Source organism: Cherax quadricarinatus, chromosome 11 (genome assembly GCF_038502225.1).
Source record: "Cherax quadricarinatus isolate ZL_2023a chromosome 11, ASM3850222v1, whole genome shotgun sequence".
Lineage (NCBI taxonomy): Eukaryota > Metazoa > Arthropoda > Malacostraca > Decapoda > Parastacidae > Cherax > Cherax quadricarinatus.
This window is the reverse complement of record NC_091302.1, coordinates 39,700,545-39,712,983: the sequence shown is the minus strand read 5'-3', so window position 1 is coordinate 39,712,983 and position 12,439 is coordinate 39,700,545. Positions and strand designations below refer to the sequence as shown.

At 41.0% G+C, this 12,439-nt stretch overlaps 1 protein-coding gene across 1 annotated transcript in view; it reads left to right on the top strand.

Moving 5' to 3' along the window:
- Positions 1-12,439, top strand: part of Atf6 (bZIP_ATF6 domain-containing protein ATf6) — a gene marked incomplete in the record, with an annotated part of 187,176 nt that overhangs the window by 122,314 nt on the left and 52,423 nt on the right. Inside the window, 2 exon segments of the mRNA XM_053775152.2 lie at positions 364-488; positions 6,672-6,782. Coding sequence (XP_053631127.2) covers positions 364-488; positions 6,672-6,782 — 236 coding nt within the window.

Sequence of the window (12,439 nt, the reverse complement as noted above, 5' to 3'; positions counted from 1 at the left end):
CAAAGGTAAGATATTCCTGCTTGGAGCCCAGACAGACCTGATCATCCCATTTACTCATATTCTATGCACATTTACTTCTTTTACAACCCCATCTAAAAATATTCTCAAACTCTTTACAGCATTTTGTAACTTCCACCTATTCCATACACTTGCAATATCTGCCATAGGGAAGCATTGTGGCAGATGTTGCAAGTAAATCTTTCATGCAATATGGCATTTACAAAATGCATTAGTATGTCTAGTAACTTATTTTCTTATGTTTTCTTTATCCATTTATTCTCCTGATTCAATTACAGGTATACCTTGTATGCATGTATTCCTAGTGTGGTTAAGTAGACTTAATTATTGGTAATTATACTTCAGCTGTAAGCAGAAGCATTAATGCTGGAAGTACAAGAATAGTTCAAGTAAAAGCACCTGCCGTTCCTGCCCAAGTCAGTGCCAACACCACGCTTGCCAACCCACTCGCATCCATCCTTACTACACAAGTATGTATCAGATGTCTTGATTTTGTTCTCATTTCCCTGTCATTTCGTTTTACTCTCCCCCCACTTTCTCCCTATCTTCCTCTCCCCACTTTTCCCCCTCTGCCACTCATTTCCAATCTCCCCTCACTTCCTTACCTTCCCTTCCCTTCCCCTTCCCCTCATCCTCCTTATTCTTTTCCCCTCTACTACCTCTTCTCTACTCCTTCATTAGCAATTCATTCAATAATAAATTTATTATTGTAAACACTAACACCTTATTCGTGTGTAGTGTTATTTTTAGTACTAATTATCTTTTTTCTTAAGAGGCAAATATGGTAAAAAACAAAAATAAAAAAAAAAATTTGCAAGGCATTCGTATGATGTATTTTTTGCTGAAATTGGAGCATTATCATTGGGTGAAAGATATTGGTTTGGACAAAATGTAATCTATAATAGAAATCTTGACTACGGAAGCCTGTGAGCTAGTAGGAACAGCTATATTTAAGACAAGATGCCACAAGCTACTCTTGCTTCTGTAGCTACAAAGGTAATTACAGATGAAGTTTAAAACTAACCTGGCTTTGCCACACCTTCCTTACCATGCTGGTATTCTTGTAAACTGTGATTACCAACAAAGAGTGGACAGTGTTGTAATGCTAGTTACTGTAACATTGGACATGATTATGGCATTCAATTGTGTACTCTACCTTCAGTCATGATAATGCTTCAGTGTCTTGCATATTGAAGTTGTCTCCAGAGTGTTTTCCCAGTGTTATAAAATTCAATTCCTAAGTTTGTCTTGGGATCTTCATCTAGTAGGGCTTGTCTGTGGAATATTTCAGCTCCTAATTGAGCTGTTTATTTTGGAGACCTAGATTAAATTTTGGCATATCAAATTTCAGCATGGGCCAGTAAGCACGTGTACAGTATATCTTTGAATCTTTCTTCGTGGTTTTGAAAAACCATCATAAACTTTCCAGTTTTTTTTTTCTCTTTTTACCTTAACCCCATGAAACTGTATGCACCAACTTCTTTCACAGCTTAGTATTTATTAAAAATGTGTTAAGCAGTATTTATGGAAAGAAAACTAGAGAGAACATAAGAACGAAGGAACACTGCAGCAGGCCTATTGGCCCATGCGAGGCAGGTCCAAGTCTCCTACCGGCTTAAGCCAATGCACCCAACCTAGTCAGGTCAGGTCACGTTGACTTAAGGGAGGAACACGGCAACCGACCTGGTAGCTCAAGCTATCAGGTCCAACTCACACCCACCCACATCCACTCATGTATTTATCCAACCTATTTTTAAACCTACACAATGTTCTGGCCTCTATAACTGTACTTGGGAGTTTGTTCCACTCATCCACAACTCTATTACCAAACCAGTACTTTCCTATATCCTTCCTGAATCTGAATTTTTCCAACTTAAAACCATTGCTGCGAGTCCTGTCTAGGCTAGATATTTTCAGCACACTATTTACATCCCCTTTATTTATTCCTGTCTTCCATTTATACACCTCAATCATATTCCCCCTAATTCTACGTCTTTCTAGAGTGCAGATTCAGGGCCCTTAGTCTATCATCATAGGGAAGGTTTCTGATACATGGGATCAACTTTGTCATCCTCCTTTGTACATTTTCCAGAGCATTTATATCCATTCTGTAATATGGTGACCAAAACTGTGCAGCATGATCTAAAAGAGGCCTAACCAAGGGTGTATAGAGTTGAAGAACAACCTGAGGACTCCTATTATTTATGCTTCTTGATATGAAGCCAAGGATTCTATTAGCTTTATTGCGAACACTTATATACTGTTGTCTTGGTTTCAGATTACTGCTAACCAGAACTCCTAAATCTTTTTCGCAATCCGTAATATTAAGATCTACATTATTTAGTTTATATGTGGCATGGTTATTGTCCTGTCCAACATTTAGAACTTTGCATTTGTCTATATTAAACTGCATCTGCCACTTCTCCGACCACTGCATCAGTCTATTCAAATCTTCCTGGAGTGCTCTAATGTCCTCGTCAGAATGAATTTGACGGTCTATTTTGGTGTCATCGGCAAACTTGCTGATGTCGCTCTTTATGCCCTCATCTATGTCGTTTATGTAGATTGTGAACAGCAGGGGGCCCAACACTGACCCCTTTGGAACACCGCTCGTGACGCTTCCCCACTCTGATTTCTCCCCATTTATGCAAACTCTCTGCTGCCTATTTGTAAACCATGCCTCTATCTAGGAAAAAATTTCTCCTCCTATTCCATGTGCTTTATTTTTCCTCAGTAGTCTCTGATGTGGGACCCTGTCAAAAGCCTTACTGAAGTCCATATACACAATATCATATTCATTACCATGATCTACCTCCTCAAATACCTTAGTGAAAAAAGTTAATAAATTCGTAAGGCAGGAACGCCCCTTTGTAAAACTATGCTGAGATTCGTTGATTAATTTATGCTTTTCAAGGTGGCTACGAACTGCCTCGGCAGTTATTGATTCCATAAATTTTCCCACTATGGAGGTTAGGCTTATTGGTCTATAGTTCAAAGCTAAGGACCTGTCGCCTGCTTTGAAAATAGGGATCACATTTGCCATTTTCCACTTATCTGGCACCATGCCAGTTTGTAGTGATATGTTGAAAAGATTAGCCAAAGGTTTGCTAAGCTCCTCTTTACATTCCTTTAGAACCCTTGCATACAGTTCATCAGGGCCTGGGGATTTGTTAGGTTTTAATTTATCTATTTGCCTAAGGTATGGTAGTAGGTTGGTAGACAGCAACCGCCCAGGGAGGTACTACCGTCCTGCCAAGTGAGTGTAAAACGAAGCCTGTGATTGTTTTACATGATGGTAGGATTGCTGATGTCTTTTGTCTGTCTCATAAATATGCAAGATTACAGGTACGTCTTGCTGCTTCTACTTACACTTAGGTCACACTACACATACATGTACACGTTTATTTATACACACTCATCTGAGTTTTCTTTGATTTTATCTTAATAGTTCTTGGTCTTATTACTTTTCCTTTTATATCCATGGGGAAGTGGAATAAGAATCTTTCCTCCGTAAGCCATGCGTGTTGTAAAAGTCAACTAAAATGCCGGGAACAATGGGCTAGTAACCCCTTTTCCTGTAAAGATTACTAAAAAGAATAATAAGAAGAAAATTGTTTTCTTTCTTTTTTGGGTCACCCTGCCTCGGTGGGAGACGGCCGACTTGTTGAAAAAAAAAAAAAAAAAAAAATTTGCCTAAGGACCATGTCACTTGTGACCCTAATCGTGCACAGTTTATTATCGTCCTGTTCTACATAATTTATCATTTCTGGAATATCGCTGGTATCCTCCTGTGTAAAAACTGAGAGGAAGTGTGTGTTAAAAATTCTACACATTTCCTTATCACGGTCAGTGAGCTGACCCGAGGAACTTTTGAATGGGCGTTTCTACCCCTAATCTTACTTCTGTATACCTGAAAGAATCCTTTTGGGTTAGTTTTCGATTCTCTTGCAACTTTAACCTCATAATCTCTTTTTGCTTTTCTAATACCCTTTTTTATTTCTCTCTCTAACTGAATATATCGATTTCTTAATTGCCCCTCTCCTCTTTTGATTTGCCTATATATGCCTCTCTTTTGACCAATCAGATATTTTAATCTATTGTTCATCCATTTAGGATCATTTTTGTTTGATCTGATTTCCCTATTTGGAACATAATTTGACTGAGCAGCTAGAACTATGCCCTGGAAAGCGTCATATCGGCAACCATCGCCACCTACCTGACCCTTAGTCAGGTCATTCCAGTTCAGCCCACCTAAGTAATTTTTCAGTCCTATGAAATCAGCCAAGCGAAAGTCAGGGACGGAGACTTGATTGCCATTATTAGGGGAATTCCATGATATATTAAAACTGAGTGATTTGTGATCACTTTCCCCAAGCTCATCATTAACCTCAAGGTTATTAATTAGTGTTTCCCTACTGGCAAGAACCAAGTCAAGGAGGTTATTTCCCCTAGTTGGCTCTGTCACAAATTGTTTTAAAAAACAATCCTGGATCGTATCAAGAAAGTCACCTGACTCTAAATTTCCTGTCAAATTGCTCCAGTCAATGTGTGTATAGTTGAAATCTCCCATTAGCACAACATTTTCGTATGTAGATGCCTTACGAATTTCGTCCCATAGAAGTTTACTGCACTCCCTATCAAGATTTGGGGCCCTGTAAATCACACCCAAAATTAGTTTTTCTCGGCCCTCGAGAAGCTGTAACCAAACAGATTCAGTGGCTGACACTTCTAATTTTATATCTTGTCTAACACAACAATTTAAATTGTCTCTGACATACATCGCTACTCCACCACCCTTCCTGTTGACCCTGTCAGTGTGGAATAATTTATAGCCTTGTATGTGACATTCAGAGGGCATCTCTCAATCTTTCAGATTGAGCCAGGTCTCTGTTATAGCAATAATATCTATGTTTCCTGCACTTGCAATTAATCTTAGCTCATCTATCTTATTTCTTACACTCCTGCTATTAGTATAGTAAACCTTAAGGGAGCTAGTCCCTTGCTGCCCTCTGCTGTCCCCCTTTGTTTGCTGACCTGATCTATTGTCTTTATTTATAACTTCATGCTGAATGCCTTTTATACATTTACTGTTTCCAACCCTAGTGTTGCAACCTGCTTGTTTCCCCACACACACCCATACCTCTATCTTCTATCAGTTTAAAATCATAGGAATTTCACCAATGGCCTTCTCAATTGAGTTTGCAAGTGCTACCACCCCAGCTCCAGAGAGATGTACCCCATCCCTTGCATACATATGTTTGCCATAAAAGTTGTTCCAGTTGTCAATGAATGGGATTGCAAGTTCCTTGCAGTATCTGTCTAGTCAGCAATTTACACCAATTGCCCTAGACAACCATTCATTTCCTACTCCCCTTCTAGGCAAGATGCTACATATGATTGGGACCCCTCCCTTAGACTTAATGAAATCTATAGCTGACCTGCACTTATCTAGCAGCTCTTCTCTCCTACCCTTCCCAATATCATTTCCACCAGCACTGAGACAGATAATGGGCTTGTTCCCATTACCTGACATGATGTTATCCAGCCTGTTAACTATGTCCCCAGCACCAGCTCCAGGGAAGCACACACTATCTCACATCTTCTTATTCCTATTACAAAAAGCACGGTCAATATATCTTACCTGAGAGTCACCAACCACAAGAATGCGCTTACCTCTGTTAGCAGGGGCAGTAGTACCCTTACCTTCACTGGCCACTGAAGTACATTCATCCTGAAGAACAGAGAAGCGATTTCCTACCTTCAGATCTTCACTCTTAACTTTCCTTATTCTGATTCTCCTCCCATTACTGGTTACCACTCGCCACTTGTAGCAGGTGCTGGACTGCACCTCACTGCTAGAAGCCTCATTCCCCAAAACTCCAGCCACCTCACACTCTCTCCCAGACCCATTGAGGTGGACCTTCAGCCTCCTAATCTCCTCCTGGAGAAGCAAGACCTCCTCCTTCAACTCTCCAACCTCAATTTTTAAAACACTGCAGAAGCAAGCCATGCTTTGTAACCGTCCACACTAATCCCCAAAGCAGCTCAGGGTCTGTGACCTTACGTGACGACTGACCACTGACCACTGAGAGGAAGAGGAAGAAGACTCTGATGGTAGAACTCAGTGGCCTTGTTGGGTGGCAACTTGGTCTTGTCTAGCTGGCTACTGTTCGTGGCTGTCTTGGTGGGTGTAGTTACAGGAGGCAGTTTTCTGTGTGTCCCCTCCTGTATTTCCACACACCTGGACAGTCTTGGCAGTAGACCAGCTAGACACTAAATATATTTTTTGAGTTTATTATATTATTTCAGGTCACTTTTTATATTGTCTTTATATATGCCTCTAAACTGTTGTATCTGGGCACCTCTACAAAAACAGTGATTATGTGTGAGTGAGGTGAAAGTGTTGAATGATGAAAGTATTTTTGTTTTGGGGATTTTCTTTCTTTTTGGGTCACCCTGCCTAGGTAGGAGATGGCCAACTTGTTGAGAGAAAAAAAAAAACACTAGACTGATATCTGGAAATATTTTTCTAACCTTATATCTGATCAGAGGTGCAAGAGTCTAATATTCTACACACATTACTTGCTGGAATTAAGAGGACAATAGATTCATAAAAATACCAAACAGTAACTAAGCAAACAATTTTCTTGCAGATTGGGAGTCATCCAACAGTGGTTTCATCTCCACCACCACCCCTAACAACACCCCTGGCACCACTGGCTCCAGCCCTGGCTCCTGGTATGAAGCATGGTACCATGCCAGATGTAAGTATTGTTGAAACATTTTTTGTAATAAAAAGAAACAGTAGGAATGAGATGGTAAAGCAGAAAGCAGTTTGGTGGTTTGAAGAGAAGATTGATGAAGCCAATGCCATTTTTAACAAAGAAGTAGTCATATAAATTAAATATCTAATAAACAGAATAATTTTTTTCTATCTTAAAGGCCATCTCTTGCCAAGACAGGGTGACCCAAATAAAAAAACACGTTCACCATCATTCATTCAGCTGTTTTGCCAAAAGTTTGCTGGCATCTTGATTCAGATTACCCTCAAACTTCAGTATCTCCACCTCTCCTTCAGAGTACAGACACTACACTTCCCATCTGAAGGACTCGAGTCCAACTAACTGGTTTCCCTGAATTCCTTCATAAAAGTTACCACTCCACAAAAGTGGCAGTAAAGCAATTGCAAAGAACTACTGACCGATAGCACTAACATCCCATATCATAAAAATCTTAGAGGGTTCTAAGAAGCAAGATAGTCAACCACCTAGATACCCATCAGTTACACAACCCAGGGCAACATGGGTTTAGAGCAGGTCACTCCTGCCTGTCCCAGCTACTGGACCACTATGACAAGGTCCTAGATGCTGTAGAGGATAAACAAAATACAGATGTAGTATACACAGACTTTGCAAAAGCTTTCAACAAGTGTGACCATGGTGCAATAGCACACAAAATGCGTGATAAAGGAATAACAGGAAAAGTTGGTAGATGGATCTACAACTTCCTGACAAATAAAACACAAAGAGTAATAGTAAACAGAGTAAAGTCCCAGGCAGCCACAGTAAAAAGCTCTGTTCCACAAGGCACAGTACTCACTCCCATTCTATTCCTCATCCTCATTTCTGATATAGACAGAGATGCGAGCCATAGCTCCGTGTCTTCCTTTGCGGATTACACCCAGATTACCATGGCAGTGACCTCCATCGAAGACACCGCGAGACTCCAAGCAGACATCAACCAAAGTTATGAATGGGCCACTCAGAACAATATGAAGTTCAATGAGAAATTTCAACTACTCAGATATGGGAAACTTGAAATTAAAAATGCATCAGGGTATACGACAAATTCTAACCATACGATAGAGCGGAAAAGTAATGTGAAGGACCTGGGAGTGACAATGTCAGAGGATCTCGCCTTCAAAGACCACAACAATGTATCTACCTCATTTGCTAGGAAAATGATAGGATGGATAATGAGAACCTTCAAAACTAGGAATGCCAAGCCCATGATGATTCTCTTCAAATTGCTTGTGCTCTCTAGGCTGGAATACTGCTGTACACTAATGGCCCCCTTCAAGGCTGGCGACATTGCAGACTTGGAGAGTGTACAAAGAACTTTCAAGGCACACAAGTACGATAAGGCACCTAAACTACTGCGCCCCACCCAGTTTCTTCACATTCTATGTGAGATCTGTAAACACTGCGTCTCTCCATTATGTCTGGAAGCTCCAAAATTTCAAGTGTTTTTAAGTTATTTCATATTTTATATATCTTTCTTTCTTTCAACACACCGGCCGTATCCCACCGAGGCGGGGTGGCCCAAAAGGAAAAACGAAAGTTTCTCCTTTTACATTTAGTAATATATACAGGAGAAGAGGTTACTAGCCCCTTGCTCCCGGCATTTTAGTCGCCTCTTACAACACGCATGGCTTACGGAGGAAGAATTCTGTTCCACTTCCCCATGGAGATAAAAGGAAATAAACCAGAATAAGAACTAGAAAGAAAATAGAAGAAAACCCAGAGGGGTGTGTATATATGTGCTTGTACATGTATGTGTAGTGTGACCTAAGTGTAAGTAGAAGTAGCAAGACGTACCTGAAATCTTGCATGTTCATGAGACAGAAAAAAGGACACCAGCAGTCCTACCATCATGTAAAACAATTACAGGCTTTCGTTTTACACTCACTTGGCAGGACGGTAGTACCTCCCTGGGCGGTTGCTGTCTACCAACCTACTACCTATAATATTTTATATATACTCTGATTAATTATACAGTGGACCCCCGGTTCACGATATTAATCCATTCCTGAGAGCTCATCGTAAACCAAAATTATCGGAAAGCGAATCAATTTTCCCCCATAAGAAATAATGGAAATCAAAATAATCCGTGCAAGACACCCAAAAATATGAAAAAAAAAAACTTTTACCACATGAAATATTAGGTTTAATGCAATAGAATAATTACAATAACAATAGAATAATTGACACTTACCTTTAATGAAGATCTGGTGATGATTGATGGTATGGGAGGAGGGGATTGTGTTGAACCTATTGTTTAGAAGGGGAATCCCCCTCCATTAGGACTTGAGGTTGCTTTTTCTCTTGAGTAATGTAGGTCCTGCTTGGCAATTTCTTCCAAAACAGGCCTGTTTCATCACAATTAAACACTTGTTCAGGTTTCAATCCTTCAGCCTCTATGTACTCCTTGAATTCATGCACATATTTTTCAGCTGCTTTGTGGTCTGAACTGGCAGCCTCACCATGCCTAATCACACTATGTATGCTACTACGATTCTTAAATCTTTCAAACCAACCTTTGCTGGCCTTAAATTCACTCACATCACCACTAGTTGCAGGCAATTTCTTTACCAAATCGTCATGCAACTGCCTAGCCTTTTCACAAATGATCGCTTGAGAGATGCTTTCTCCTGCTATCTGTTTTTCATTTATCCACACCAATAACAGTCTCTCAACATTTTCTAACACTTGCGGTCGCTGTTTCGTAATCACAGTTGCACCTTTTGCAAGAACAGCTTCCTTGATTGCCGTTTTCCTGCTCACTATAGTAGAGATGGTTGATTGGGGTTTACTATACAACCTGACCAGCTCCGACACATGCACTCCACTTTTGTACTTTGCAATTATCTCTTTCTTCATTTCAATAGTCATTAGCACCCTTGGTCTCGAAGGGTTGGCAGTAGAAGCTCTTGGGGCCTATGGTGACTTATTTTGCAGAAATAAGCACCAAAAACAGTGATAATATGGAATGTACTGAATGTATATTTAGATGCACGCACATTGGCTGGCTTGTAAACACTGGCACACATGGGGCAGTTCAGGCCACACATGGACACGTCTCGTACGAATCGCATTGCATACCGGGTTTTGTAACTGGAACCGAGGCAAATTTTTGGCGATATGATGCATCGGTTACCAGATTTATCGGATACCGATAGCATCGCGAACCGGGGGTCCACTGTACTTGTGTATACCTGTACCTAAATAAACTTGCACACTGTGCTGGCATGCAGGTACACATTAAAATCAGTAAGAGTGTCTTATGTCTCGAGACGTCATATTAATAATGACAATAATCACCGAGTCTCATTAAATTTCGTATATTACGTTAATATACACATTTTCATTAATCCATCAACATTTTTTCAAAATTATATAATAAACATGATACATAACATGTAAAGATGATAATACACCCCGCAGTTTAATAAATAAACATAAATATGAGATGTGGCAGCCAGACGACTTGTATAAGTGACGGCGATAATAATATTTTCTCCAGTCCAACATACGAGAAAATTTTTTACTGGGGGGGGTAACTGTAGAAAATTATTTCTTTTGTATGTAAGTTTAAGTTTATTCAGGTATACACAAATAGTTACATAGATTATCATACATAGCAGCATGTGTGTAAAGTACCTAGGATAACCCTCACTCAGAGCATCATTTCTTCTAAAAATGGTGTTACGTGAGAATGGGAGTGTTCCTCTATTTATTCTACCATATCAATGTAGAGACAACTTGTACACAATGTAACTTGTACACAAACCGGACATGTACACCTGGTTTGTTTACAAAACTTGCGTTCGCCTGGTTTGTTTACATAACACTGCGCCTGTCCTCCCTCATGTACTCATTCCCTTTCATTTATTCGTTTTTATCTCGTTTACTCGCCTTTGACCCTACATTAAGACTAGATATTTTATGGTAAGTAATGAGTGAACTGTATATGCATTTTACCGCTCTGTGGTACTTAAATGTCATAGAATATTGTGTAGGTGGGGTGGCTTGGTATGGTAGCCTGGCTGGCTACCATACATACCACACCTGATTTCTTAAAATAAATACTACTCGTCTCACCCTAGATTAAGACTACAAATATTTTAAGGTAAGTAATGAGTGTACAGTGGACCCTCGGCTAACGATATTAATCCGTTCCCGAGAGCTCATCCTTAGACAAAATTATCGTTAGCCAAATTAATTTTCCCCATAAGAAATAATGGAAATCCAATTAATCCATTCCAGGCAGCCAAAAGTATTAAAAAAAATTTTTTTTTTTTTTCATGAAATGTACATTTCCCTACAAAGAAAGCAATGAGACATGCACAATAACTATATAAATAAATGTTAAAATAACACTTACCTATATTGAAGAGTATTGATGAGTGATGACACTGTTTTTCTTGAACACTCACGGATTTTCAGAGTGATACAAGAGTAAAGGCTTCACTTTACAATCCCCACTAGCATTACAACAAAACAAGAAAGTTAGCCTGTCTTTCATAGACTTGTATCCTGGGAGTGCCTTTTCCTCCTGAGTAATGTAGGTCCTGTTTGGCATTTTCTTCCAGAACAGGCCTGCTTCGTCACATTTGAACATTTGTTGGGGTTGGAATTTTTCAGTTTTGCTATGCCTTAATACACTGTGTATGCCACTACGATTCTTAAATCTCTCAAACCAACCTTTGCTGGCCTTAAATTCGCCAATATAAGCACTAGTTCCAGGCATTTTTTCCTGTTCACCTGGGTGTTAGTCGACTGGTGTGGGTCGCATCCTGGGGGATAAGATTAAGAACCCCAATGGAAATAAGTTACAGTCCTCGATGACTCGCTGACTTTCTTGGGTTATCCTGGGTGGCTAACCCTCTGGGGTTGTTTCTCGGTAATTGTTTCTCGTTAAGCCACACCAACAACAGTCTCTCCACATCTTTGAGTAGTACAGCTGATGGTGGTGCAGCAACAGCTGACGGTGGTGCAGCAACAGCTGACGGTGGTGCAGCAGCAGCTGACGGTGGTGGTGCAGCAGCAGCTGACGGTGGTGGTGCAGCAGCAGCTGACGGTGGTGGTGCAGCAGCAGCTGACGGTGGTGGTGCAGCAGCAGCTGACGGTGGTGGTGCAGCAGCAGCTGACGGTGGTGGTGCAGCAGCAGCTGACGGTGGTGGTGCAGCAGCAGCTGACGGTGGTGCAGCAGCAGCAGCTGACGGTGGTGCAGCAGCAGCAGCTGACGGTGGTGCAGCAGCTGACGGTGGTGGTGCAGCAGCAGCTGACGGTGGTGGTGCAGCAGCAGCTGACGGTGGTGGTGCAGCAGCAGCTGACGGTGGTGGTGCAGCAGCAGCTGACGGTGGTGGTGCAGCAGCAGCTGACGGTGGTGCAGCAGCAGCAGCTGACGGTGGTGCAGCAGCAGCAGCTGACGGTGGTGCAGCAGCAGCAGCTGACGGTGGTGCAGCAGCAGCAGCTGACGGTGGTACGATAGTATTTCTCACCCTCTTTACCACAGGGTTGGCACTAGAAGCTTTCTATGGGCCCAGGGTGACTTATTTAGCAGTTACAAGCACTATAAACAATGGAATAATACAAAATGTATTGAATGTATGCATGAAACTGGCCACCCTGGCTTATCA